Raw genomic sequence first — 25,002 nt, 5'->3', positions numbered from 1 at the left:
CAGCATAGAGTTAAAATTTATATACTTTAAAAACCTTCCTGAGTTTTTCACATAGTCGTTAAATATAGATGTGCACTCTCAAAAATGTCCCTCATCAGACTGTCTTCTCACGTATATTCCCATTGCAACACTATTCATAAACACTTCAGTTTGAAGAGTGCCCAGTTTTCACTTTCTGTGCACTTTCTCACTTCCTTATTTAGCCATCTCTGCAATTCACGCTAATCCTTATACAATGTGATGCATTCTCCTGATATTCATCCATACCGAATGTACATTCTTTGTTGGTGAAGGCACATTTTACATATATAGATATGTTGTTCTCCACTTACAGGAGAAGTAAGCTCAAAAGAGGAAAGAGGATCGGGGTGGGCCATGACAGACAATGGAGCTGATATTATCAGAGGAGGAGGAGGTCAATGATATATTTGCAGCCCCGGCCATGGTAGATGTAGAATGTGGCATCTCATAACTGCCTGGGGTCAGAATTTAATTTCTGTCAAGCACACAACATAAAAGGTTCAGTCCTGGTGACCTGCTTCCACGAACAAGTGAAATATAATCATCTTAATTATGCTAACTAACAAAATTTCAACATAGCAGTCACTGTCCATATCCGTCATCTCTTTTCTCCAGGACCTTCATGTATAAAATGGCAGCCTATGAATTTTCAAGGTGACAATTACTGAAAGAAGCTGATTGCTCTGAAGGATGTATCATCACAGTACATTAGCTGACCAGGCAGGAGTGCCACTTTTTAAAAAAAATTCTTTCCCGGGATGTGGGTGTTATTATCTAGGTCAGCATTCATTTCCCATCCTATCCCTACGCCCTTCCCTATCGCACTACCCCTGCCAGTAGCATTTTCTGCCATCTACCTTTCAAAATTAATGAAAAGACTGGTCATTGCCTTGGTGCATGCAGAAGGTCATAGCTATGTTTGGATGTTCTCGTAATTTTGGCAAATGTCAAGTTTATACTCAGGGGCTGCAAGCTTTGTCAACCTGCAAAGATCACGTTGCACTTATGTGCATTCTTCAGGAGCTCTTCAACATTATATGCCTGCAGTTGGTTTAGCAAATATTTCTGGAAAGCTTCCTTAGACTCGATGCAATCAACAACAAAACAATTCTGTTTGCTAGCTGCCCATCTGAAAAACTCACAGAATGAGCATCTGTTCATGAAGTAACTTACAGATTCTGAAGGTTTCTGTCTAATTGACATGAATTCTAGTCGATGTATACACAAGTTTGATTTGGCTTTGAATTGCTCTTCTCAAGTGGACTGTATCTTTTGGAGATCCTTTCCTCTTTGATTATTAGCCCCAGTGTGTGAAGTCTAAAGCAACCTTCTACCCCAATTACGAAGTGAATTGCAGCAGTTTACTTTTCTGCATTTAACACACCCAGATCGAGAAACCATAGTTCTGGATGCTGTTTAAACATATTAAATTATGTTAGGTTGTCTGCTATCTCCCGATTTCAAATAGAGAATTTTGTGGACATTCTGACATTGTGCCTTCGACCTTCCCTTGATTGCTATTAATCTGGCAAAAACCCCAATCAGTTGCATTTCTCAAGTGAGTTAAGCTGGCCTCTCAGTGAGGCTTCACCTGCTAACCGACACACCCCGATGCTGTAAAGAATAAAGACTTTGAGATTGTCTCATGCACTTTCAAATGATTTTTGACTGTCAACCATGCGTTTCATGTGTGGATTAACTTGCTTTTGACTATTCAAGCTCAATAGGCCTTGTCAGGACAATATTTTTCACCACCATATCCATGCCATGATAACGATAATGGTACAATTATCAAGTCTGGAAGTGAAATTTGAAAGTCCATCTGCCCAAAAAGAGAGAACAGTAAAACGTGCGAATAGTACATAGTGGTCCAACTCATTTTGTATATCTCAAAATGGACCTCCAGAATAACTAGTATATTTGTTTCCAAATATTATGTGTATTTACTGGTGTTTCCCTCTGGGAAAGATAGGATCAGAGTCAGGTTGTTCTGGAATTCTTCAGTGCTGGTCAGTGTGCTCGTTTTCTGATATCATTCCATGGCTAGACCATTGTAAGCTGCCAGGTCAGGCAGGGCATTGGAAGGCAGTGGGTAGCTTAATTCATATCAGATGACTATTCCTGATGGGATGCGGGTCTGGTTTTGGATTTGATCCCTGTATTAGTGTAACAAACCTAGAATGAAAATTTTAATTCCTGGTGACTGAGCAAAGAGTTGCTATCGTGTTCAAGCTTCAAGCTACTAAACAAAGCAAATTAAGATGCCCTGCACCATTTGAATAAATAGCAGGAGTGAATTGAGGCTTGGCCACAGTGTTTAATTCTACTTTTTCACTTTGCTTCACCTTACATATACTTAGGCAGCTGGCATACGGAAACACAAAATGTCCATCTTCCACCTTGTATGAATTTAGAGCTGTCCAGTTGCAAAGAACTCCTATCAAAGCCAAGAATACAGCTTCTTTAGGTCTTGGTTGGATGTGTAGAATATTAAACTTTTGGCAAGTACACCCTCTGGAGAGTGAAAATTCATTGTAGAAACTTCAAAGCTACTTGCCTGAGTGTAAAAACTGAGGGCACAGAAGAAAAAGCGGAGGAAATCTGAAACTGCTGTGGTGTAAGGTGTGTTTGTGGTGAATTCAGAGACAAATCAAAAAATGTTTGCCTTCCACTCCATGCCAGTAAAATTGGAAATGATAAGTTCATCCAGATTTATAAAACCATAAATTGAACATATTGTGTCACATCTGTTGCTGCAAACAGTTCTTGACTGACCTCCAGTATATACAGTCAGTACTAAAAAAAATTCTGTAATTCAGAAGGTGAGTATCACATTAAAGAAAAATGAATTGAGTCTAATGATCAAATTGTACAGCTGGCTTATGCATAAAGATGTAAATAAGGCAATGCTCAAAATGTTCAGTGAAAGACTTATGGCTTCCAGATGAAGAGCGTTATGGCTCAGTGCTCTTGACCTTCTCGTGCTTCTGTTGATCAATACTTCTTTTTCTTTACTTTGTTCGGGCCAGATGGCTGGTTAGTAAAAGTTACTTTTCTCCTTGGCACGTTGACTGAGCATCCCCCCTCCAATGCTATTCCCACCCCCAACACCTACCTAGAAAAGCCTGGGGAATACCATGTCGCTTCCCTGGAGGAGTCCCAATGTGTTTCGAGTGCTCTCATGCAGGCACTTAACTGGCCAGCTTTAAGTCTTCCATTCAATCAGGACCCCTGAGCAATGGAAGCCTTTTGCTCAAGAGTGCCCATTCAGAGATTGGCTGCCACTCATCATGGGCAGCAATGCCAGCAGTGATAACTGCTTTTGGTAATGCTCCAGAGCCCAGTCTGGATTTGGCATTGATTCCCCAGGTGAGTGAGGTGGGCTGAGGATTGCCAGCAGGAAGTCACCAGAGAGCTGGCAGTAAGAGAGGCAAGGACAGGGCGATCGCTTTCCTGTTGCCACGTCCCTCCATCTGATACTGATTGCCTGTCAATGTGGTCTCTCCTGCACTACAAGGCCACAGGTAAGGCCAAAGAGTTGCTGGGCAGTCTTTGGGAGATGCCAGAGAACCGTTACCGGATTCCAGTGAACACAGGTCATTGGCATCAAGAGCTAGCAGACAGGATTCCCACATCCAGCCTAACCATCCACGAGTTAATTGGGGGCAGTTTTCCTAACATTTTATGATTGCTTTGCCACTCCTCTCAATGTGTCCACTCCAGTAAGCTCCATGAATTGAGCCCATCATTTGTGGCAAGAAATGTCTGAGGAAAGAAGTGAATTTAATCCCACACCTTCACTTGTGAAACCAGCCATAATTAGCATTGTGTGTGAATAATATGAGGTCACCTGCCTTTACTGAGTTGCACAGTCCTTTAGGGAAACAGTCTCAGCTTAGTACCTCTCCACAGTGGAACAGCTGAGGTCAATAATAAACTACGTGTATACATGTAGGAAGTGAATTTGCATTTCTTAACTGTGTGACACAAGTGTTCAAATGTAACCTTCTTGTCCCTTGTTGACTGATGATGCATTAATGATTTGGATGCAACAACAAATAACTCAATTCCAGAGTTTGCAGATGATACCAAAACTGCAAGACAGGAAGACATTAGAAAGCTACCAAAATGCCAACTGAGTAGCTAATAAACTTTGCAGAGTCTCAGAATAACAGAATTGTTATAGTGCCAATGGAGGCCATTTGGCCATCATCCCTGCACTGGCTCTTCAAATGAGCATCACTACCTAGTGCCAAACTCCTGCCTTCTCCCCATACTCTTGCATGCTATTTCTATCCAAATAATCATCCCATGCCCTCTTAGATGGTTCAATTGAATTTGCTTTCACCAAACTTCCAGGCAGTGCGTTCCGTACTCACTGTGTGGGTGAGTTTTTCTTACATCACCCTTACTTCCTTTGTGCATCACCGTCTCATTTGTGTTCATTCTCTGAGTGAGAACAGCTTCTCCCATGGACCTGTTTGTATGATAGCAGGGAACTTAGCTTTCAGGACATTACCACAATGCAGTAAAAAGACTGGCCCAACCCTCACAAGGAAGTGACAGTCTTTGGCTGAGCCCCAAAAGTTGACAGGTTTTCAAGATCATAGCCATTTGAAATATCCTGAAGCTTAGCAGTCTTCCAATTTCCATGCGTCTGCTGCTCGGGTTACAATTCATAAGAGCACTAGGACAGGTAACTACTCATGTCAGGGGTTACAAATCAGTAGTTCTTAACTATTCTTGTTAAAAATTGTGCACAGTTTACATTGTGAAGAATGCAGAGGCTCGTATTGCAGACCAGCCCTAAGGCACTGCTTGGACACGCTGTCTGCCTGCTAGATGATATTTCTGTTGGCATCGTAATTGTTGTTGTAGACTCTGTGTATGCCAGTTGCTTTCTGGCAGGAGCTATTGGTGAAGGGCATCCCTTGTTTCACCATGGCTAGTCTGTGATGTTGGCATGATGACTGGAATAAAGTTGGCATCGGGTCTAGTGTTGAATGAATGAATGATGTCTGTTGCCAGGGCATCAGGCACAGACTTTCATGTCGCATAGCCTGTTGTCACAAACAGTCTGGATGCTGAAGGGGTGGAATCCCTGTACAATCAGGAAGATGCTAAGATGGTAATGGAGAGCACGTGTATGTATTCGGAGATCTTGAATCAATGGGAAGCCTACAAGCTGGACAAAGCCTAGTGCTCTCTTCTCTTGTGTTAGTTTGCTTATTGGAAATCTGATGTTGGTGTATCTCCCCATAAAACAAGTCTCAGAAACCCCCCTTGTATAACAATGCACAGAAGATTGGAAGGATTCGACTACATAAAGTTTTAGGGGGCCACGGTAACTTTGGCAGCCAGAGACAGTGTCATGCCTGCTTCAGATTCCAGTTGTCACTGCAAAAACTGATGCCACACTTTAGCAATGTCTCCAAGCGATTCTCCTCAAGACCGTGAACCATAAGGTAAAGTTCTTTTAATGACCTGCCATCCCGTTTGGTCAAGGCAGCTGGGATCAAGGTGCCTCTGGAGGTCAGTTCCTACAGGAAACTGAAGAGATCCTGACTCCAGTGTCACAAGAATTGGAATGATTTCTGCACTTTGCTAGTGTCCTACCAGTGTTCACTCAATACTTTGTACACCTGTAAGCATCAGTCAGCATTGTAATGTTGCCACTGCTAAGGGCTGTCACACAAAAGATTAGGTGTCTGGCACCTTCATCAGGCAATCAATGTCTTTCATTATATTGCAGCTACCAGTATAGCGCTACTGGCATCACAGCGGCACTGCCTCTTCAATATCTGCTAGTGCTCAAACTTAAAACATAAAGGGAACTACAATACTCATCAGCTCATGTACCATCACTTACCTTTCATCACAACTAGGCAGGCTTGTACATCTGATAGCTATTCACCAGAAGCTTAAATGGGTCAATGGCACAATTGTAGAGACTGAATTTAGGATAAAAACTATAAAATGCTTTATTGGTTTACATCAACTGCAATTCTTTGATGAAACTGAACCACCTTTCGTTCAGAACATTTAGCTCCTAACTTGCCCCATGCCACGTTCTCCTTACAAACAATGTATACAGAAGCTCTAGTGATTGATATCACTATCTGTATCAATCATTATAAGCTTATTACACATCTACCCATGCTAAAGTCTCTTAATGCTTCTCTCCTGCAAAGGTTGAATGAGCACAATAAATACAAACATTCCCAGATGGGGTTGCAAAGGGAGGGGATTTGCCTGTCATAAGGCTCCTGACCTTATGCTTTGAGGAGCAGGACACTGAGCTGGCAGGTGGGCAAGGGGAATATGCCCATGCCAAAGGGAAAATTGCATTTCAACAGCTATCTGGTAAAAAGCCTCCAATCTGTTACTCCGCGCTGCACATCAAACACTAGCCTTAATGAAATCTTGCGTAAGTGTGGCAACAAGTACACTTAAAAATTAAAAAAACCAAAAGAACTGAGGATGCTGGAAATCAGAAACAAAAACAGAAATTGCTGGAAAAACTCAGTACATCCAACAGCATCTGTGGAGAGAAGTCAGAGTAGATATTTTGTGTCCAGTGACCCTTTTTCAGAATTGAAGAACGGAAGAGTTCTGAGGAAGGTCATTTACAAATTCATGTATTTTTCTACGTAATTTCTAATAGTCATTTAAATCACATCTCTGGCTGGAGAGGTGGTGCAGGGCAGAGGGCTTTAGATTCCTGGAACACTAGGACTGTCTGGTTGAGATGGAACCTGTACAAGCTGCACAGATTGCATGTGAATGGAGCCGGGGCTGAGTACCTTGTGAGGGTTGTCCTAGTGTTGTTGTGGAGGGTTTAAATTAACTCATCTGGAGTGTGGGAACGAGGACAGAATATTAGAATGTAATACTAGGGTAGACGAAATGGTGATAACATTGGTACATGAGAGGCAGATAGCACTAAATTAGAGAATAGGAAGAGGGAGAAAGTATTGAAAAAAATCAGGATTACACTGAATGTATATGAAAGCACAAAGTATGGTATATAATCATCATAGAATCATAGAATCCTAGAATCCCTACAGTGTGGAAACAGGCCCTTCGGCCCAACAAGTCCACACCGATCCTCAGAGCATCCCACCCAGACCCATCCCCCTATAACCCACCCAATCTACACATCCCTGAACACTATGGGCAATGTAGCATGGCCAATCCACCTAACCCACTCATCTTTGAACTGTGAGAGGAAACCGGAGCGCCTGGAGGAAACCCACACAGACACGGGGAGATCATGCAAACTCCGCACAGACAGTCGCCCGAGGGTGGAATCGAACCTGGGTTCCTGGCGCTGTGAGGCAGCAGTGCTAACCACTGAGTGGGAATTTCAGGCCTAGTGGGTTTATGTTGTCGTGGCAACAATGGACGCCAGGTTTAAGCAAGGGAAGATCTGGATGTTAAATATTCCTGGTTACAAGGTGTTCAGAAAATACATGAAAGGATAAAAAGCAGGAAGGGTGACGATCTTGGTTAAGGAAAGCATTGAAGTGCTGGACAAAGCGGATGATTCAAAAGGATCAAGGACAGAATCAATTTAGTTCAAACTAAGGAGAAAGAAGGGTGTAAATGCATTTCTCATTTTAATTTTCTACCACCAACTAGTGGGAAGAATATAGAGGAAGAAATTTGCAAGGCAATTGAAAATGAGCTGCCAGAAGACATTTGATATTAGTGCCACACAAGAGACTTGTGAAAAAAGCTGTAGGTTGTGAATTAAAAGGGACGGTAGCAACATGGATGCAAAATTGAGTAAGGGAGAGGTAAAAGAGAGTCATGGCTAATGGGTATTTATAGATCTTGATATTATGGGGATAATTTTAAGATTTGGAGATGATGTTGTGCCCTCAATCACCACTGTCACTATTGTTGGTGAATCTTAGGTGCTCATCGTCTCATGCTTAAATGAATTAGAAGGCATAGTTGGGATGTTAATGTTAGGAGTTGCTAAAGCTTATTCACCTGTGTTCTGTAGCAAATGCTTCTCTTCGTTCCTGAGTCCTTAACAGTGCGCTCACGCAATGGTATCTGTTTCAACTCCCTCAGTTTGGAGACTTTGCGCTGTGCAGGAACCTGTACGAACAGATGATTCCAGTCACTGCTTAAATGGGATAGGATAAAGGACAAGGAGCTGAAACTGGGCTGATCTAAGCAAAAGCTTTATGTGCTTTAGGCCAAATAGGTTTTTTGTGGTTCCCTTATTTTATAATGGCAGACTGTGGGTTGACTTTCATGAAGCTTCATGTGGTGAATTGCCAGAGTGATCATAAATATTGCAAAGACACCAAACAAAACGTTCTGTTCATGTTTATCTAAAGCAAATAAAATTCTGCAATGTAAACTGTAACATTTAGAATGTATTTTAAAGCCTGCATTTCGCAGGATTAATTAGATAATCCTGTTTTTTTAAACCACTGTCACAATATAATAACCTTTGATTTGTTCATTTATTCCTGTTTTCCTTTGGATATGTGGCTATATATTTTTCAAAATCATTATTTGTTCAGTCTGATCCATGTGGACTGAATCGAGAGGCAGATTGATTTTCTTTTGCATTTTCCATTGTGGTGATCCTCAAGCGATCCTTCTTTTTTGAAGAAGAGGCAGCTGACCTTTAAAGACCTTTCTGCGACCTGAGATTTTACTGCAGATTTCATCCAGATAATTGTTGTTTTCACAGGTTCTGGCTTCAGCTGAACACTGTATGGACTGATGAGTCAACTGCAATCATTGCACTGGATAATGTAACTCTCAGCCTTGACTGTTATCTATCAAGTGAGTATAATCATTGCACTCGTCTGTCACTTTCTTTTCTGTTTTATAACAGTATGGTGTCAGAATGTAACCTTTCTGAATAAGTAAAGTGGTGGCTTCAGCTTTTGACATGTTCCAGGGTTGTTTCTGTGCTTGGAGGCAGATTTCTCAAAGATTATTTATTATTCACATTTTACATGTGCTTTTGATATTAGTTAAACATACATAAGAATGCAAAGACAGAACCTGGATGTGGGGCAGTGAATTAGAACACCACTTTATCTCTGAGAATTGAATTTAATTAGTACAGTGGATTTGTAGTTTCTCTGTTCATGCCTTAAGAACATAGGGACAGGAGTATGCCATTCAGCCCTTCAAATCTGCTCTTACATTCATAAAATCCCTACAGTCTGGAAACAGGCCCTTTGGCCCAACAAGTCCACACCAACTCTTAGAGCATCCCACCCAGATCCATTCCCCTATAACCCACGTAATCTACACATCCCTGGACTTTATGGGGCAATTTAGCATTGCCAATCCACCTCGCCTGCGCATCTTTGGACTGTGGGAGGAAACTAGAGCATCCAAAGGAAACCCACGCAAACAATGTGCAAACTCCACACAGACCGTCACCCAAGGATGGAATCGAACCTGGGTCCCTGGCACTGTGAGGCAGCAATGCTAATCACTGAGCCACCGTGCCACCAAACAATTCAATCCTGGCTGACCATCTGCCTCAAAACAACTTTCTCACTCGAGCTCCATTTGATGTACAGAGGGATCTTGGGCGTCAAATCCATAGCTACTTGAAAGTGGACATGCAAGTAGATAGGGTGGTAAAGAAGGCATATGGGATGCTTGCATTTATTGATTGGGGAATTGAGTACAAGAGTTAGGATGTCTAAGAAGGGTCTAGGCCTGAAATGTCAGCCTTCCTGCTCCTATGATGGTGCTTGGCCTACTGTGTTCATCCAGCTCTACGCCTTGTTGTCTTAGGATGTCATGTTGTAGTTTTATAAGACTTTGTAGAGGCCACACTTAGAATATCGCATACAAATCTGGTCGCCACATTACAGGAAAGATGTGGAGGCTTTGGAGAGGGTATAGAAGTTTATCAGCATCCTGCCTCAATTAGAGGGCATGACCTATAAGGAGAGGTTAGAAAAACTCGGGCTGATTTCTCTGGAGCGGCAGAGGCTGAGGGGAGACTTGATAGAAATCTATAAAATTATGATATGCATAGATAGGGTTAACAGTCAAAATCTTTTTTCCCAGAGTTGAAATGTCTAAAACTAGGGGGCATGCATTTAAGGTGATGGGAGGAAGTTCAAAAGAGATGTAAGGGGAAGATTTTTTTACACAGAGTGGTAGGAGTCTGAAATGTGCTGCCAGGGGTGGTGGTGGAGGCATATATGTTAGGAGCATTTAAAGAGTTTTAAATAAGTACATAAATATGTAGGGAATGGAGGGACATGGACCAAAAGCAAACAAAAGGGATTAGTTTACTTTGGCATAATGTTCAGCACAACATCATGGCACGAAGGGCCCATTCCTGTGCTGTACTGTTCCTATGTTCTATGTTCTATCCCTTGATGTCATTAGTCTCCGAACTCTATCGATTTCTGACTTGAACATGCTCAATGATTAAGCTTTCACAGCCAGAATTCCCCACCCTCTGAGGGATGAATCTCAGTCTTATATGGCCCATCCCTTATCCTGAGATTATGTTCCCTGATTTTAGACTCACCATCCTGGGGGAGCATCTTATTTACATATGCCCTGTCATGCCTGTAAGAATTTGGTAAGTTTCAATGAGGTAACCTATCAGTTTTCAAAACTTTAGGAACTATGGAACCAGTCTCATCAATCTGTCCTCATAAAGCAATCCTGTCATCCCAGGGATTAATCTAGTGAAACTCCATTGTACTTTTGTACAATTAATAAGTGCCAACTTAGATAAGAGGACCAAATCTATATACAGGTGAGGTCCCACCAAGGCTCTCTACAACTGCAATGGGACATCTTTACTCCTGAACTTAAAGCCCCTTGGAATGACAGCCAATGCACCAATTACCTTCCAAATTGCTTGCTGCAACTGCATTTTAACATATAATGATTCATGAACAAGGATAACCAAATCCTTTGGACACCAGCATTTTCTATTCTTTCAGCATTTAAGAAATCTCTGCCTTTGTGTTTTTGCACTGAAATGAATAACTTCACATTTACTCATATCCCATTCCATCTGCCACATTCGCAATCGTTTATTTAGCCTGTCCAAGTCCTCTTGAAGCCTAGTTGCATTCTTCTCAGTGCTTAGGTTTGAATCCAGTTTTGTGTTATCAGCAAATTTGCAAATATTACAATTGGATCCCTGGATCCAAATTATCAATATAGTACTGATCCTTGTGGTACAAGTTACAACCTGCCATCCTGAAGATGAGCAATTTATTCATACTCTCCACTTTCTGTCTGTTAATCAGTTCTCAACCCATATGAGTTATTCTTCCCAATCCCTTGGGCTGTAATTTTATTTACTAGCCTCCTGTATACAACTTTATCAAAAGCCTTCAGAAAATTCATATGAACCAAATCCTCTGGTTGTCCTTCATTAATGCCTCAAATACTATCCTCAAAAAGCTTCAACAAGTTTGACAAGCATGATCTTCCTTTCATGTATCCATGTTGGCTGCCCAATTTTATTATTTCTTTCTAAATGTCCAGTTACCCCATCCTTTCTAATTTTGTCTATTACATATGTTGGACTAGTAGATCTGGAATTCTCCATTCTTCCTCATCCTTCTTTCTTCAACAATGGGGGTACATTTGCTACTTTCCTGTCCACAGGCACCTTTCCAAACTATATGGAATTTTGATATATTAATATCAATGCATCCATTAAATCAATAGCCCAGGGAATTAACAGCCCTCAATCCAGGTAACTTTCAAATCCACAAACCTGAATGCCCTGGTCGACCCATTGTCTCCGCCTGCTCCTGCCCCACCGAACTGATCTCCAACTATCTAGACTCCATTTTCTCCCCCTTGGCCCAGGAACTCCCTACCTATGTCCGTGACACCACCCACGCCCTCCACCTCCTCCAGAACTTCCAATTCCCCGGTCCCCAACACCTCATCTTTACCATGGACGTCCAGTCCCTCTACACCTGCATTCCCCATGCAGATGGCCTTAAGGCCCTCCGCTTCTTCCTGTCCCGCAGGCCCGACCAGTCCCCCTCCACTGATACCCTCATCCGCTTAGCCGAACTCGTCCTCACACTCAACAACTTCTCTTTCAATTCCTCCCACTTCCTACAGACAAAAGGGGTAGCCATGGGTACCCGCATGGGCCCAAGCTACGCCTGCCTCTTTGTAGGTTACGTGGAACAATCCCTCTTCCGTACCTACACCGGCCCTAAACTCCACCTCTTCCTCCATTACATTGATGACTGTATCGGCGCCGCCTCGTGCTCCCACGAGGAGCTCGAACAGTTCATACACTTCACTAACACCTTCCACCCCAACCTTAAGTTTACCTGGACCATCTCTAACACCTCTCTCCCCTTCCTGGACCTCTCTGTCTCCATATCGGGCAACCACCTAGAAACCGATATTCATTTCAAGCCCACCGACTCCCACAGCTACCGAGAATACTCCTCCTCCCACCCACCTTCCTGCAAAAATGCTATCCCCTATTCCCAATTCCTTCGCCTCCGCCGCATCTGCTCCCAGGATGAGGCATTCCACTCCCGTACATCTCAGTTGTCCTCGTTTTTCAAGGACCGTAACTTCCCCTCCTCGGTGGTCGAGAACGCCCTCAACCGTGTCTCCCACATCTCCCGCACCTCATCCCTCACACCCCGTCCATGCAATAAGAACCAAAAAAGAATCCCCCTCGTCCTCACGTACCACCCCACCAACCTCCGGATCCAACGCATCATCCTCCGACACTTCCGCCATCTGCAATCCGACCCCACCACCAAAGACATCTTTCCCTCCCCACCCTTATCTGCTTTCCGGAGGGACAACTCTCTCCGTGACTCCCTTGTCCGCTCCACACTCCCCTCCAGCTCCACCACACCCGACACTTTTCCCTGCAACTGCAGGAAGTGCTACACCTGCCCCCATACCTCCTCCCTCACCCCCATCCCAGGCCCCAAGAAGACTTTCCACATCAAGCAGATGTTCACCTGCACATCTGCCAATGTGGTATACTGCATCCGCTGTACCCGGTGTGGCTTCCTCTACATCGGGGAAACCAAGCGGAGACTCGGGGACCGCTTTGCAGAACACCTACGCTCGGTTCGCAACAAACAACTGCACCTCCCAGTCGCGAACCATTTCAACTCCCCCTCCCATTCCTCAGACGACATGTCCATCCTGGGCCTCCTGCAGTGCCACAACGATGCCACCCGAAGGTTGCAGGAACAGCAACTCATATTCCGCTTGGGAACCCTGCAGCCCAATGGTATCAATGTGGATTTCACAAGTTTCAAAATCTCCCCTCCCCCTACCGCATCCCAAAACCAGTCCAGCTCGTCCCTGCCTCCCTAACCTGTTCTTCCTCCCACCTATCCCCTCCTCCCACCTCAAGCCGCACCTCCATCTCCTACCGACCAACCTCATCCCGCCCCCTTGACCTGTCCGTCCTCCCTGGACTGACCTATCCCCTTCCTAACTCCCTACCTACACTCACCTTTCCTGGCTCCATCCCCGCCTCTTCGACCTGTTTGTTTCCTCTCCACCTATCCTCTCCTCTATCCCTCTTCTATCCGCCTCCCACTCTCTCCCTATTTATTTCAAAACCCCCTTCCCCTCCCCCTTTTCTGATGAAGGGTCTAGGCCCGACACGTCAGCCTCTCTGCTCCTATGATGCTGCTTGGCCTGCTGTGTTCATCCAGCCCTGCACCTTGTTGTCTCTAACTTTCAAGTACCATGTCTTTATTAACACTAATTCATTTTAGTTCTTCAATTTCTCAAATAAAAGTTGCCTAGTTTTGTAATCCACTCCACACCAGACTACTGGGAGTGGGGGTTGGTGGTTTGGCTAGGGAGGGGACAAATGCAGGTCCAGTGGTATGGAGCAGGCAGGGGAGGTGGCAGTTACAGCAGTGGAGTAGATGTTGGGGCAGAGTGTGCGGATGCTGGCAAGCCAGCAGGTTTTCAGGTCCAGTAAGGAAAAGGTGTCAGGTCCAGCTGATAGGCGTGGGTGGAGTGGCGGGGGGTCAGCAGGTGTGAGGTGGGAGTTGGTGAGTTCAGCGCGGAGAGATTATGGGGAGTCTGGTCTGTTAGGAGCTGAACGGAATATATTTGGGAGTTAGAATAGGTTTTGAGTTCTCTGAATTCCCATTTCTGAAATAGGGTCTAGACCTGAAATGTCAGCTTTCCTGCTCCTCTGATGCTGCTTGGCCTGCTGTGTTCATGCAGCTCTACATCTTGTTGTCTTAGATTCTCTAGCATCGGCAGTTCCTACTATCTCTGTTTGAATTCTCTAACTTATTTCAGATAGCTGTCAAGCTTAAGTGAGTCAGAATCCTCCAAAATCTTCACCTTCAGGCATCTTTATTGGAATCTTTCATGGGGATATTTCCAGGGGAATTCTCTCATAGTTAGCTGCACAGTATGTAAATCCCATCGACAGTCTCCATGGACAATCTGGCCATTGGAAAAACTGGGCCATGTTTGTTCTGATCTTGGCAAATGCAAGCAAATCATGTTATTACATACAGAGCCACTGAGAGTGGTTTATTTACAAGGAAGCATCTACTATTAAGTTTAATCATTCTTCACACATAGTGATGGTGTCATTAGCAGTCCATTAGCTTCGTTGGCTAGCTGTCTAGAGCCTGGTTCAGAATAATGCCAGCAGTGTGGATTCATTCCTGATTCTGACTGGGGTAGTTCTTTGGCCCTGCCTTGTTTCCTTGCACCATAATAATTTCATGGCATGACCCAGGATTAGCAACCTGTAGGTGACACTAACAGCACATAGGGAGAGAGTGCTGCCATTTGATATACTGGCTCCCAACTTGCTTTGAGTAATAAGATCTCCATATCAATTACTTGTCTCCTAAACAAAATCTGGCCCTATCGAGACAACAAGGTGCAGGGCTGGATGAACACAGCAGGCCAAGCAGCATCATAGGAGCAGAGAGGCTGACGTTTCGGGCCTAGACCCTTCATCAGAAATGCTGCTTGGCCTGCTGTGTTCATCCAGCCCTGCACCTTGTTGTCTCAGATTCACCAGCATCTGCAGTTCCTACTATCTCTGGCCCTATCGACCTGTGCATGCAAGTGTGAGAATTCCAAAAGATGGGCAACAGATCACCCCCTTGTGCAAATTTCCTTGGCCGTTCTCATTCCACAACTTTTATTCCATCTCGTCACCATCCTCCAGAGCTGCTTTAGGGGAGAGATTTGAAGCAGAGAGCCCAATGTGTGCCAATAATTGTGCTGGAGAGGAGAAGACAAACATAGCCCCAGGATTCAGGGCAAACTAATGCCAGTAAAACAAAAACATAGAAAAGAAACACAGCCAGTTTTTTTTTTCTGAAAAGAAATTGCAAATTATGGGATGTTTTCCAGATTCTTTGAAACTAGCTGACACCGTAACTGATCCCCTCGCATTACTGGTCCCAAATCACATAAGTTTCATTTAGGAATTAGGTTCTGCATGCCCAAACATCAAGAAATGATGTTGATTACATCTTCATTCCCAAATTAAGATGTAAATAATGTGTCTGCCTGCATGAGATAAGCACTTCAAATGTTATTGGCCTTCAAATCTGTAAAAATGACACTGCAGCTGAAAATTGGTATTGGTTCAGCTGGATGCAACTCCTGTCCATTTGCAGTTACCAACTGTATGGCTAATGTGTGGCTGGCAATGGGAAAACTGAAGGCATGCATTGTGTTTACAACATAGCAACAAGCCATCTGACTCCTCACAAACCTTTTCCTGACCGTCGCTAGGCCTATGTGGCTCTGAGATGTGGACTGTCTACAGCAGACACCTCAAGATACTTGAGCAGCACTACCAACAATACCTGCATAACAGCCTGTGAATCTGCTGGGAAGAAAGACGCAACAATACCAGCATCCTCAGCCAGGTCAACATCCCCAGCTCCAAAGTGCTGACCACCCTCGATCAGCTATTATTGGTTCCATATGACCAACACGAGACTCCCCAAGCAGGTGCTCTACTCTCAGCTTCGAAATGCAAGCAAGCCCCAGGTGGACGGAGGAAGCGCTTCAGGGATACCCTCAAGGCCTCACTGGCGAGGTGCGGCATTCCCACAGACACCTGGGAATCACTGACCCAAGACCGTCCAAAGATGGGGAGGAGAACTGGGGAAGGCATCAAGCACCTTGAGACATGCCATTGGGAAAAAGTGGAGGCCAGGCAAAAACAACAAAAGGAGCGCGCTGTCACACCAATGCCCCACCCACCCCTTCCCGCGACCATCTTCTGCCCAAGTGTAACAGAGCCTGCAGTAGCTGCATCGGTCTGTACAGCCACCGACAGACTCAGCCTGAGAGGTGGAAGAGAGTCATCGTTATCTGTGAGGGACTGCCAGTGAATGAATGAATGACATGTATATAGCATAGAGCAATAAAAAATTAATGTTTCAGCCTTAATATACAATGAAAACATAAATCAGGACAGGAAAAAAGATCAGTTTATGCTGACAGGAATTGTGGCAACAGAATATATCAAAGCAGGAAAGACGCATGATTGACATACAACAGGTGTAGTAATGAATTAAATTGAATGGGTTGTGAAAATTAACAATTGCCAATTCAAGACAAGAATGTGCGAATAACAAAGAATGAGATAAAGAATGGTATTTGAGGTAATGATCTATCACTGAGTTATCGTTATTGCGTAGGAAGAATGTAGTAATTCAATAAGAAATGAATAAAGGTGGCATTCAGAAAATGAAGGCTGACTGAAAACCAATTCACTAATATACTGTTAATTGAAAAATGAAACACAAAACGTATGTCACTCTGACATGTTTATTCTGTATTGTACCAGTCTAGAATAAAATCAGAAGGTACAAGATGTTCCATTGCCTAATTCTGATGTCCTTCATCTTGACAAGTATGAAGATTAAGCCAAAAGAAATCCAGAAAAAAGCCTCTCTGCTCCTATGATGCTGCTTGGCCTGCTGAGTTCATCCAGCCCTGCACCTTGTTGTCTCAGAAAAAAGCTTTGGTTAGCAGAAAGACTGATGTGCATTCTCGACAAAAAGAGAAAGTTGCAGTAACTGTAATTCAAGATGGAGATGATAACATGTTTTAGCCTGTTGTCAGCCACATCAGCTCTTTCTCAGCTTGTCACTTCCCACATTACTAGTATACAATTAACTGGACTGGTGATTCATTTTATTACAACGCAGAGCTATTCCAAAAAGTCCTTAAAGAACATAGCCACGATTCTTACTAATTTGTAATATAAACTAAGCAATTACTGTTGCATTTTATTTTCAGTCATGAGGTTGAGATAATGGTAGTGAGAAACCTTTTTGAAACACAGCTGTACATGCATTGCAGATGCACCCACAACCCTTTTAGGTAACAATTTTCATGATTTTGATCCAGTGAAGGAACAATGATATGTTACCAAATCAAGATGGTATGTAACTTGAAGGAGAACTTAGAGATGCTGGTGTCTAATACCTTTGTCTTTCTTAGTGGTAAATCAGCAGATCTTGGTAGGTGCTGTGGAAGAAGCCTTCAGATAGGATGTAAGATTTTTATTCAGTCGTATTGCAAAATTGAAAATACAAAATGCAGAAAAATTTATAGAACTTGGAAAGAATGAGATAATCAATAAAAGAAAGACAGAAAGATGGAAGATTGAAGATGTTTGCATGTTGGATTCAAGAAAAGTTAATTGTCAGATGTTGAGCTTTCATACAAATACAGAATGTTGCTATCGTCTTCTCAGTTCAGGAGTTGGTGGCTTAGTAGTATTGCAACTGGAATAGTAATCTAGAGATTCAAGTTGTTGCTGTAGAGACATGGGTTCAACTCCCACCTCATCAGCTGATAAAGCTTAAATTCAGTGAATAACTCCAGAAGATCAATTTGGTCTCGGCTATGACAACTATCATCAACTTTCAAAAAAAACCAATCTTGTTCATTAATGTACTTTATAGAAGGAAATCTGCCATCCTTGCCTGGTCTGGCGTACATTTGCTACTTTCAGCAATGCATTATGATCCTTAACTGCCTTCAAGGACAATTGCTGACCCTGCCAGTGACACCCACATCCCCTGAAAGAATAAAGAGATTGACTGGTCATGAAATCAAACCAAAGAATTTATGGTTTGGATATATATCCTGACTGATAATCCACATTCAAATACACAGAAGAGATACATCCCAAAGAGAAATAAATTTCTAAGTAGAGGACTTGCCATTAATTATGAAAGTTAAATCTTATAACAAACTTCACGAAAAACTATATAATTACACAAAGGAGTTAGAAACATAAAAACTTAACAAGAGTTGTTACAGATAATTTAAAAAGCTGAGAATGGAGGTGTTAGTCATGTAGAAAGTGAGTCAGGCTTAATAATAGTAAATAAGGAGATGGCAGGTCAGAGGAGGAGGGAATTTTGCATTGGTCTTCACTATAGAGGATACAAGTAGCCATTCCAGAAATAGCTGAAAATCAGGAAATAAAAGGGTAGGATGAAGTCAAGAAAATGATAATCATCAAGGAAGTGTTTCTGAGCAAATATTGTTGGTACTGAGGGCCAACAAGTCTCTGGATGGACTTCATCCTTGGGTCTTAAAAGAAATAGCTGGTAAGACAGTTGATAGTTTTAATTTTAGTTGGTTTCAATTTTCCAAAATTCCCTAGATTCAGGGAAGACTGCATTAGATTGAAAAATGGTGAATATGACACCTTTGGCCAAAAAAGACGGAGACAGAAAGCAGGAAACTACAAGACAGTAGGCTTAACATCTGTCATAGGGAAGATATTAAAAGCTATTGTTAAAGACATTATAACAGGGTACTTAGAAAAGCTCATGGTTTTCAGGCAGTTAATCATATTTAAACAATTTATTGGAATTCTTGAGAAAGTAACACATGTTGTGGATAAAGGGGAAGAGGTGGATGTATGGTACTTTCCAACAAGCATTTGATAAAGCATTTGATAAAGTTGCACATCAAAGTTTATAGAGAAAATAAAAGCTTATGATGTAGGGGCATGGATAATGACTGGTTAGCTAGCTAACAGGAAACAGAGAGTAAACATAAATATGTATATTTTTGATTGGAGAGATGTAGTGACTGATGTGTCTGAAGGGTTGGTGCTGGGACCTCAACATTTTACAATTTATCCTTTGGATGGAGGATCTAAAGATATGCTTGTAAAGTTTGCTGATGATACAATGTTATTTAGGAGAGTAAATTGTGAAGAGGATATAAAAGGCTCCAAAGGTAAATTAAATGAGTGGGCAAAAGATCTGGAAATGCATTATAAAGTAGGAAAATGTGAAATTGTCCATTTTGGTGTGAAGAGTATAAGAATGGTTAAAGTTTGCAGGGTTCTGAATGCAGAGGGATCTGCGTCTCTTCATGCATAAGTCATAGGTGGTTAGTACACAGGAGTTCTAACAGAAGGTAATCATTTATCGTGTGGGGATTGAACACAAACATAGGGAGCATATGCTTCAGCTATACAGGGTTCTGCTGAGACCACATCTGGGGTACTGTGTACAATATTGGTCACTTCATTTAAGAAAGGATATAAATGCAGTGGAAACAGTTCAGAGAAGATTTCTAGGTCTAATAACTGGAATGGGTAAATTGTTTATGTGGAAAGATTGGACTGGCCAGTGTTGTTTCCAATGAAAATTAGCAGAGTAAGAGACAACTTGATTGAAACACATGAGATCATGTAGGACCTTGACAAAGCGAACGTGCAAAAGAAATTCTTTTTGTTGGAGAACTTACCTCAAGAAGGTCATGAGTCTTTGGAATGGTTTTCCTCAAAAGGCAGTAGAAGCAGAGTCCATGAATATTTTTTAAGCAGATGTAGATAGATTCTCAATAATCAAGAAGGTGAAAAGTTATCAGTTTTGTGAGAATGTGGATTAATCAGAACAATCATGATCTTACTGAATGTTGGAACAGGTTTAAGGGGATGAGTGGCTTACATTAATTTCAATATATGTATCTGTGTTCACATTACAGAGAATTTACATTTAGAAGATTTACTTTCTTTCCAGTTATTTTCACAAACTTCATCAAGGAAAACATTTGACTTCAATTGTTTTCTTTAACATAGGCAATGTAGACAGCTCTCCCACAAATCAATCTGCCAACACAAGCCAATCTCTGCTAGGCCGAGCCTTTGTGGACAAGACTGTTACAGCTGCGAGTAAGAAAGTACAAGAGGAGACTGAAGTCAATGCTCTGTCAGGTATGAGCCATTTAAATACTTCATTTGACATCTTAAAAAATTGTTTTTGGAATATAGATTTAGAATGTAGATTTTGTTTTCCAATTTTAAAGCTTCTCCTGGATTATTTTATATGACGTATTAGGGATATTGCATCTTGGGATGTTCATCTTTTGAAGCTTGATCTAAGAAGGGTCTATGAGATTTAAAAGACAACATATAGCAACATCTGATACCACCTTATTCTGACTTGTTTCCAAATATAAAATAAAATGAATGCAGTGAAACAGCATGCTTATCTGGAGATAAATTTTGATTTGTAGGATGGATCAGAATGTTGTGACAACTAAGTAGCTCAGTCTCAACCCTTGTGCTCATCTTGAAATGAAACTTCTGCAATCAACATGTTGTAGGGTTCTTTAGGAAAAAATAGTATTGGACTAAAATTGTGGAAATATGCCTCTCTCCTGATGATGTCCTTAAAACATGCTGGTGCTAAAGGAGGCCAAGCAATGGACTTGCCAACCCCAATTCCCAGGTTGATTTTGAAGCAGTTTCTTGTATGGAACAGGAAGCCAGCTTAGGTTCCACCCCATATTGTTAGCAAATTAGCCCCCCAATTTTGCCAATTCCCTGCTAGAAATCTTGGCCGCCGATATTTTCTTTATTTTAATAAAAGGTCGTTTTATTGGTGTAATGAGAAGTAAGAATTTTCCAATTACTCTGCTTTTCTTTGCATATTTCATCGGTGTGTAACTGTGACCTCATTTAATCTAATGTGGTCTCACCAATACCCTGTATAACTGAAGCATAACGTCCATAATTTGTGTTCGATTCTCCTCAAAATAAATTATCTCTTGGTTCCCTCATTCCAATGAGGAAATCAATTAGATCTCTACTCGCTTGTACACTGATAGAAGTTACAGTGTTGCAGCTACTGTCTGCTCCGTCTTAAAGTATGCCTGAAGGTAAATATCAGGTTAGCAAAATAATGACAGATTAAGAGGGGGAAATACAAATGAGAAAGTGGCAGAATTGCCTGCAACTGGTTCTCTAGGTGCTAAATCCAGATGCCTTCAAATGAATGTGAATAAATAAAATTTCCTAATGCAACAATGTATATTGTTGCAATTCATTTTTCCATAAGACAATAAGGAATAGAAGCAGGAGTAGGCCATTCAGCCCCTCAAGCCCACTCCACCACTCAATCGGATCTTGGCTGATCCAATATTCTTCACATCCACTTTCCTGCCCTTTCCCTGTAACCCTTGATTCCCCTAATGATCACGAATTTATCTATCTCAGCCATAACTATACAAAAGGACTCTAGCTCTCAGTGGCAAGGAGTTCCAAAGATTCTGAACCGACTTAGAGAAGAAATTCCTCCTCATCTCAGCCCCTTAATTCTGAGGCAATGCCGTCTGACCCTAGACTGTCCCATGAGAGGTAACATCCTCACAATATTCACTGTGTCACTCTCCTTCAGAATCCTGTATGTTTCAATGACTCCTCATTCTTCTAAACTCCAACGAGGAGAGTTCCAACCTGAAATAATGAGAGGGACTAGATCTAGGGGACACAGTTTAAAAACAAGGAGTCTTCCATTTAAAGATGGAAATAACAAGACTTTTTCTCTCAGAAGGTACAAGTTCTATGGAACTGTCTTTGCATGAGAGCACTAGAGGCAGGGCCATTGAGTACTTTAAAGACAGAGTTAGTTTGTCTTGAACAAGGGAGTCAAAGTTGAACACAGATAGGTGGGAATGTGAATTTGAGGCGACAGTCAGATCAGCCATGATCTAACTTAAAGGCAGAGCAGGCTCAAGGTCGGCTCTTGCTCCTAATTTGTATGCTCGTCATCGCTAAAGGACTATGAGCTGGTACACGGGCCACTACTTTATTGGGTGGTGAATGACTACCAGGTAGGCATTGGCTGCGGAGAATAGGGTGGCAAAGAGGAAGAAAGGAGTGCAGGTCACTTGCAACTGCCCCACAGTAGGAGCAGCAAAGAACTGGGGCCTGGAATTTCTGCTGTGCAAAGATGAACAATTTGAACAATTTGCTAATTTCACTCAGGGAGGAAGTTCTGTTTCCACATGTTCGGTTTGAACATAACCATTTGCAAACAAAGATTTTGCTGTGATTCCTCACTGCAGTACCAGCCTCCGCCGAACAAAAAGGCAACGTAAATAAAGTAGATCTCTCTCTTCATGTTCGTGGAACGACCATAAAAAATGAAACTGATTCTGAAACATATGGTCAGCAGATTAACTTTATTCGAATACACTGTGAATAATGAATGTATTGCAATAAAATTCACTGCACAATTACAATTTACATGGGCATTTCCCAAAGGTCTCTGATTAAGCAGTATGGGTGCCCGTAGAGATCACTGACAAATTTTGATTAACCTATTCACTGTGAGTAGAGGAAATCTGGTACTTAAACATCAAAAGGATGTGCCTTTGGTTTACTGAAAGTTTGAAGGTTGAGCAAAAGATTTTTCTGAATTAGGTATGTCAGGAAATATGGAGCAAACATGATGAAATGGACTCATGGGAGACATCAACCATGATGTAATTGAATGGCAGAATAAAATCAAGGGCCTGGGCAATCTAGTTCTGTTCCTGTGTTCCAATGTCCTGTTTGCACTCTGCCGCTACTAGCATTCAAGCTTATGCAGATACATCTCTCAGTTTGTCTGTCTGCCTGCTTGCCATTCAAGGGCTCCCATCCGTTCTGACAGCTTCTGCATCAACGAGGCGGTCCTAGTGCCGACTCATGGATACTGCGGCAGGGGCGATGTTTAGGCGGCATCTGTGACCGGTGCAGATTCATGGACGTGGCAGCGGAGGTGAGCTTGGGTCCAGCACAAGACCTGGTGGCATCAGCAGTGGCCGCATTGGCATGGCATGCCTGAAGGGGACATATGGCAACGCCGGAGTAGGTACAGTGCCTGGTGGCACCTGTGGTGTCTGCATAGGTGAGGTCCAGTGACGACTCATAGTGGCAAGGGCATCGGTGGAGGTGAGATGGCGCCAAAGAGAGGCAACTTTCATCCCAGCAGCGGTAACACAGTGAAGGGACTCCTGCCTGGCCACCAGGCCCATGGCCCATGGTGGAGCATTTAACAACAGGGACTGTAAAGTGGAAAACTTTTTTTTTTACTTTTATGCCTTAATATTCAATGTTTTGGTTTATTTTTCTGTGTTTTAAGATAGTGCTGGAGAGTGGCAAAACCATGCAGGAATTTTTACAGTATTTTGTAATAAAATACATGTGACAATAAACAAATCAAATTTATTTGACGTCACGTTTCATTACTTTTCTTGGGTTTAGTAAGTAATAAAATTCCTCTTTATTTCACTCAAGAGAAGTTTGTAATTGGCTTCATAATTTTGACTAATGCTATGTTTTAATTAAAACATGGCATAACTATGTGCTAAAAATAATTTAAAATGTTTGTTGGAACTGACTAAGGGAGTTAAAAAGAGGGGAGCCAATCCACCCCTCCTGTCCTGGTGTACATGCATGTGAGGAGAAGGAGATAATTTTTGCTTTATAATCTTTGTTGACAGATGTGCCAGAAACCCTCTGCTTCAAATTGGTCATTGTGTCTGGCAAATATATTTGTGAAAGATCATTATGCTCCAGGGTCTAATTTGAAATCAGTTTTAAATATCCAACTCGTACACTGTGCTATCTTTTCTGCTCAATGTAAAAGAAATTTGAAGTAAATTAAACTGACTGTGAGGCAAGCACACCTTGAAATTAACTTAACTGGAGAGAACATTACAATTGTGCAGAACTAAAGCAAAATACTACAGATGCTGGATCACTGAAATAAGACAGAAAATGCTGGAAATATGCAACAGATCTGACAGCATCAGTGGAGAAAAACAGAGTTACCGGGCAAGATTTTCATTCATGCATCCCATCCTGCCAACAGGAACTACAAATACCAGCATCAGCAAAGATGTGATGGGCTGAATGGCCTACTTGTGCTCCTAATTTGTATGTTCATAGCTAAGAAGGAAGGCAGTGGTGTAGTGGAAATGTCATTGGACTAGTCTTAGTATCTGTGGACTCACATTTGAATCCCACCTTGGGAGATAGTGAAATTTGAATTCAATGATATCTGGAATTTAAAAAAAGTTGACCTAGTGGCAACCACCGTTGATTGTTGTAAAATCTCATCAGTTTTATTGAAATCCCTTAAGAAACGATCTGCCAGCCGTTCATGGTCTGGCCTATATATGACTCCATACCTACAGCAATGTGGTTGACTCTTAGGAACAGACAATAAGTTCTGGCTGAGTCAGTGACTCCCACAAGGCATGATCAAATGGACAAAAAAAAGGCCCGGAAGGCAGTTTTAGAGGAAGCGGTCAAATAAATTCCAGGACCCCCACTCAAGTGAGTTTGCTGGGTGGGTTCCTGAATCTAGAGTTATACCAGAAGGCTGTCCAAGAATCATAGATTGGCTGCTCCACTGTCAGAAGTGGACGTTACTGAAAAATAAAGGAAGGTGTAAGGGGCACCTCCACCTGCAATTGCCTGAAATAAGAGGAATACCTAAGAGGGTGTGTTCCCCTCAAGAGACTAAATTGAATAGTCACATGGTCAGGTAGGTAACCATTCCCAGTGTAATCCCGACTCCTGCATAATCCTGTGGAGGCAGACACATGTCAGGGACCCAGCTTGAAGGATTTTCCTCATCGCTTCAAGCCCCCTTTTGCTTCTAGAGCTGGAATAATTGAAAATTGCAC

At 42.3% G+C, this 25,002-nt stretch overlaps 1 protein-coding gene across 1 annotated transcript in view; it reads left to right on the top strand.

Annotated features, from left to right (window-relative positions):
- LOC109938368 (ALK tyrosine kinase receptor-like) overlaps nucleotides 1-25,002 on the top strand; it is a 532,290-nt gene that overhangs the window by 249,714 nt on the left and 257,574 nt on the right. The window contains exons 7-8 of the mRNA XM_048601345.1: nucleotides 8,738-8,832; nucleotides 20,120-20,254. Of these exons, the coding sequence (XP_048457302.1) occupies nucleotides 8,738-8,832; nucleotides 20,120-20,254 (230 nt within the window). The remainder of the gene's footprint in view (nucleotides 1-8,737; nucleotides 8,833-20,119; nucleotides 20,255-25,002) is intronic.

This window comes from Rhincodon typus, chromosome 9 (assembly GCF_021869965.1).
Source record: "Rhincodon typus isolate 14 chromosome 9, sRhiTyp1.1, whole genome shotgun sequence".
NCBI classification, from domain to species: domain Eukaryota; kingdom Metazoa; phylum Chordata; class Chondrichthyes; order Orectolobiformes; family Rhincodontidae; genus Rhincodon; species Rhincodon typus.
This window is presented reverse-complemented; position numbering and strand designations above follow the sequence as displayed.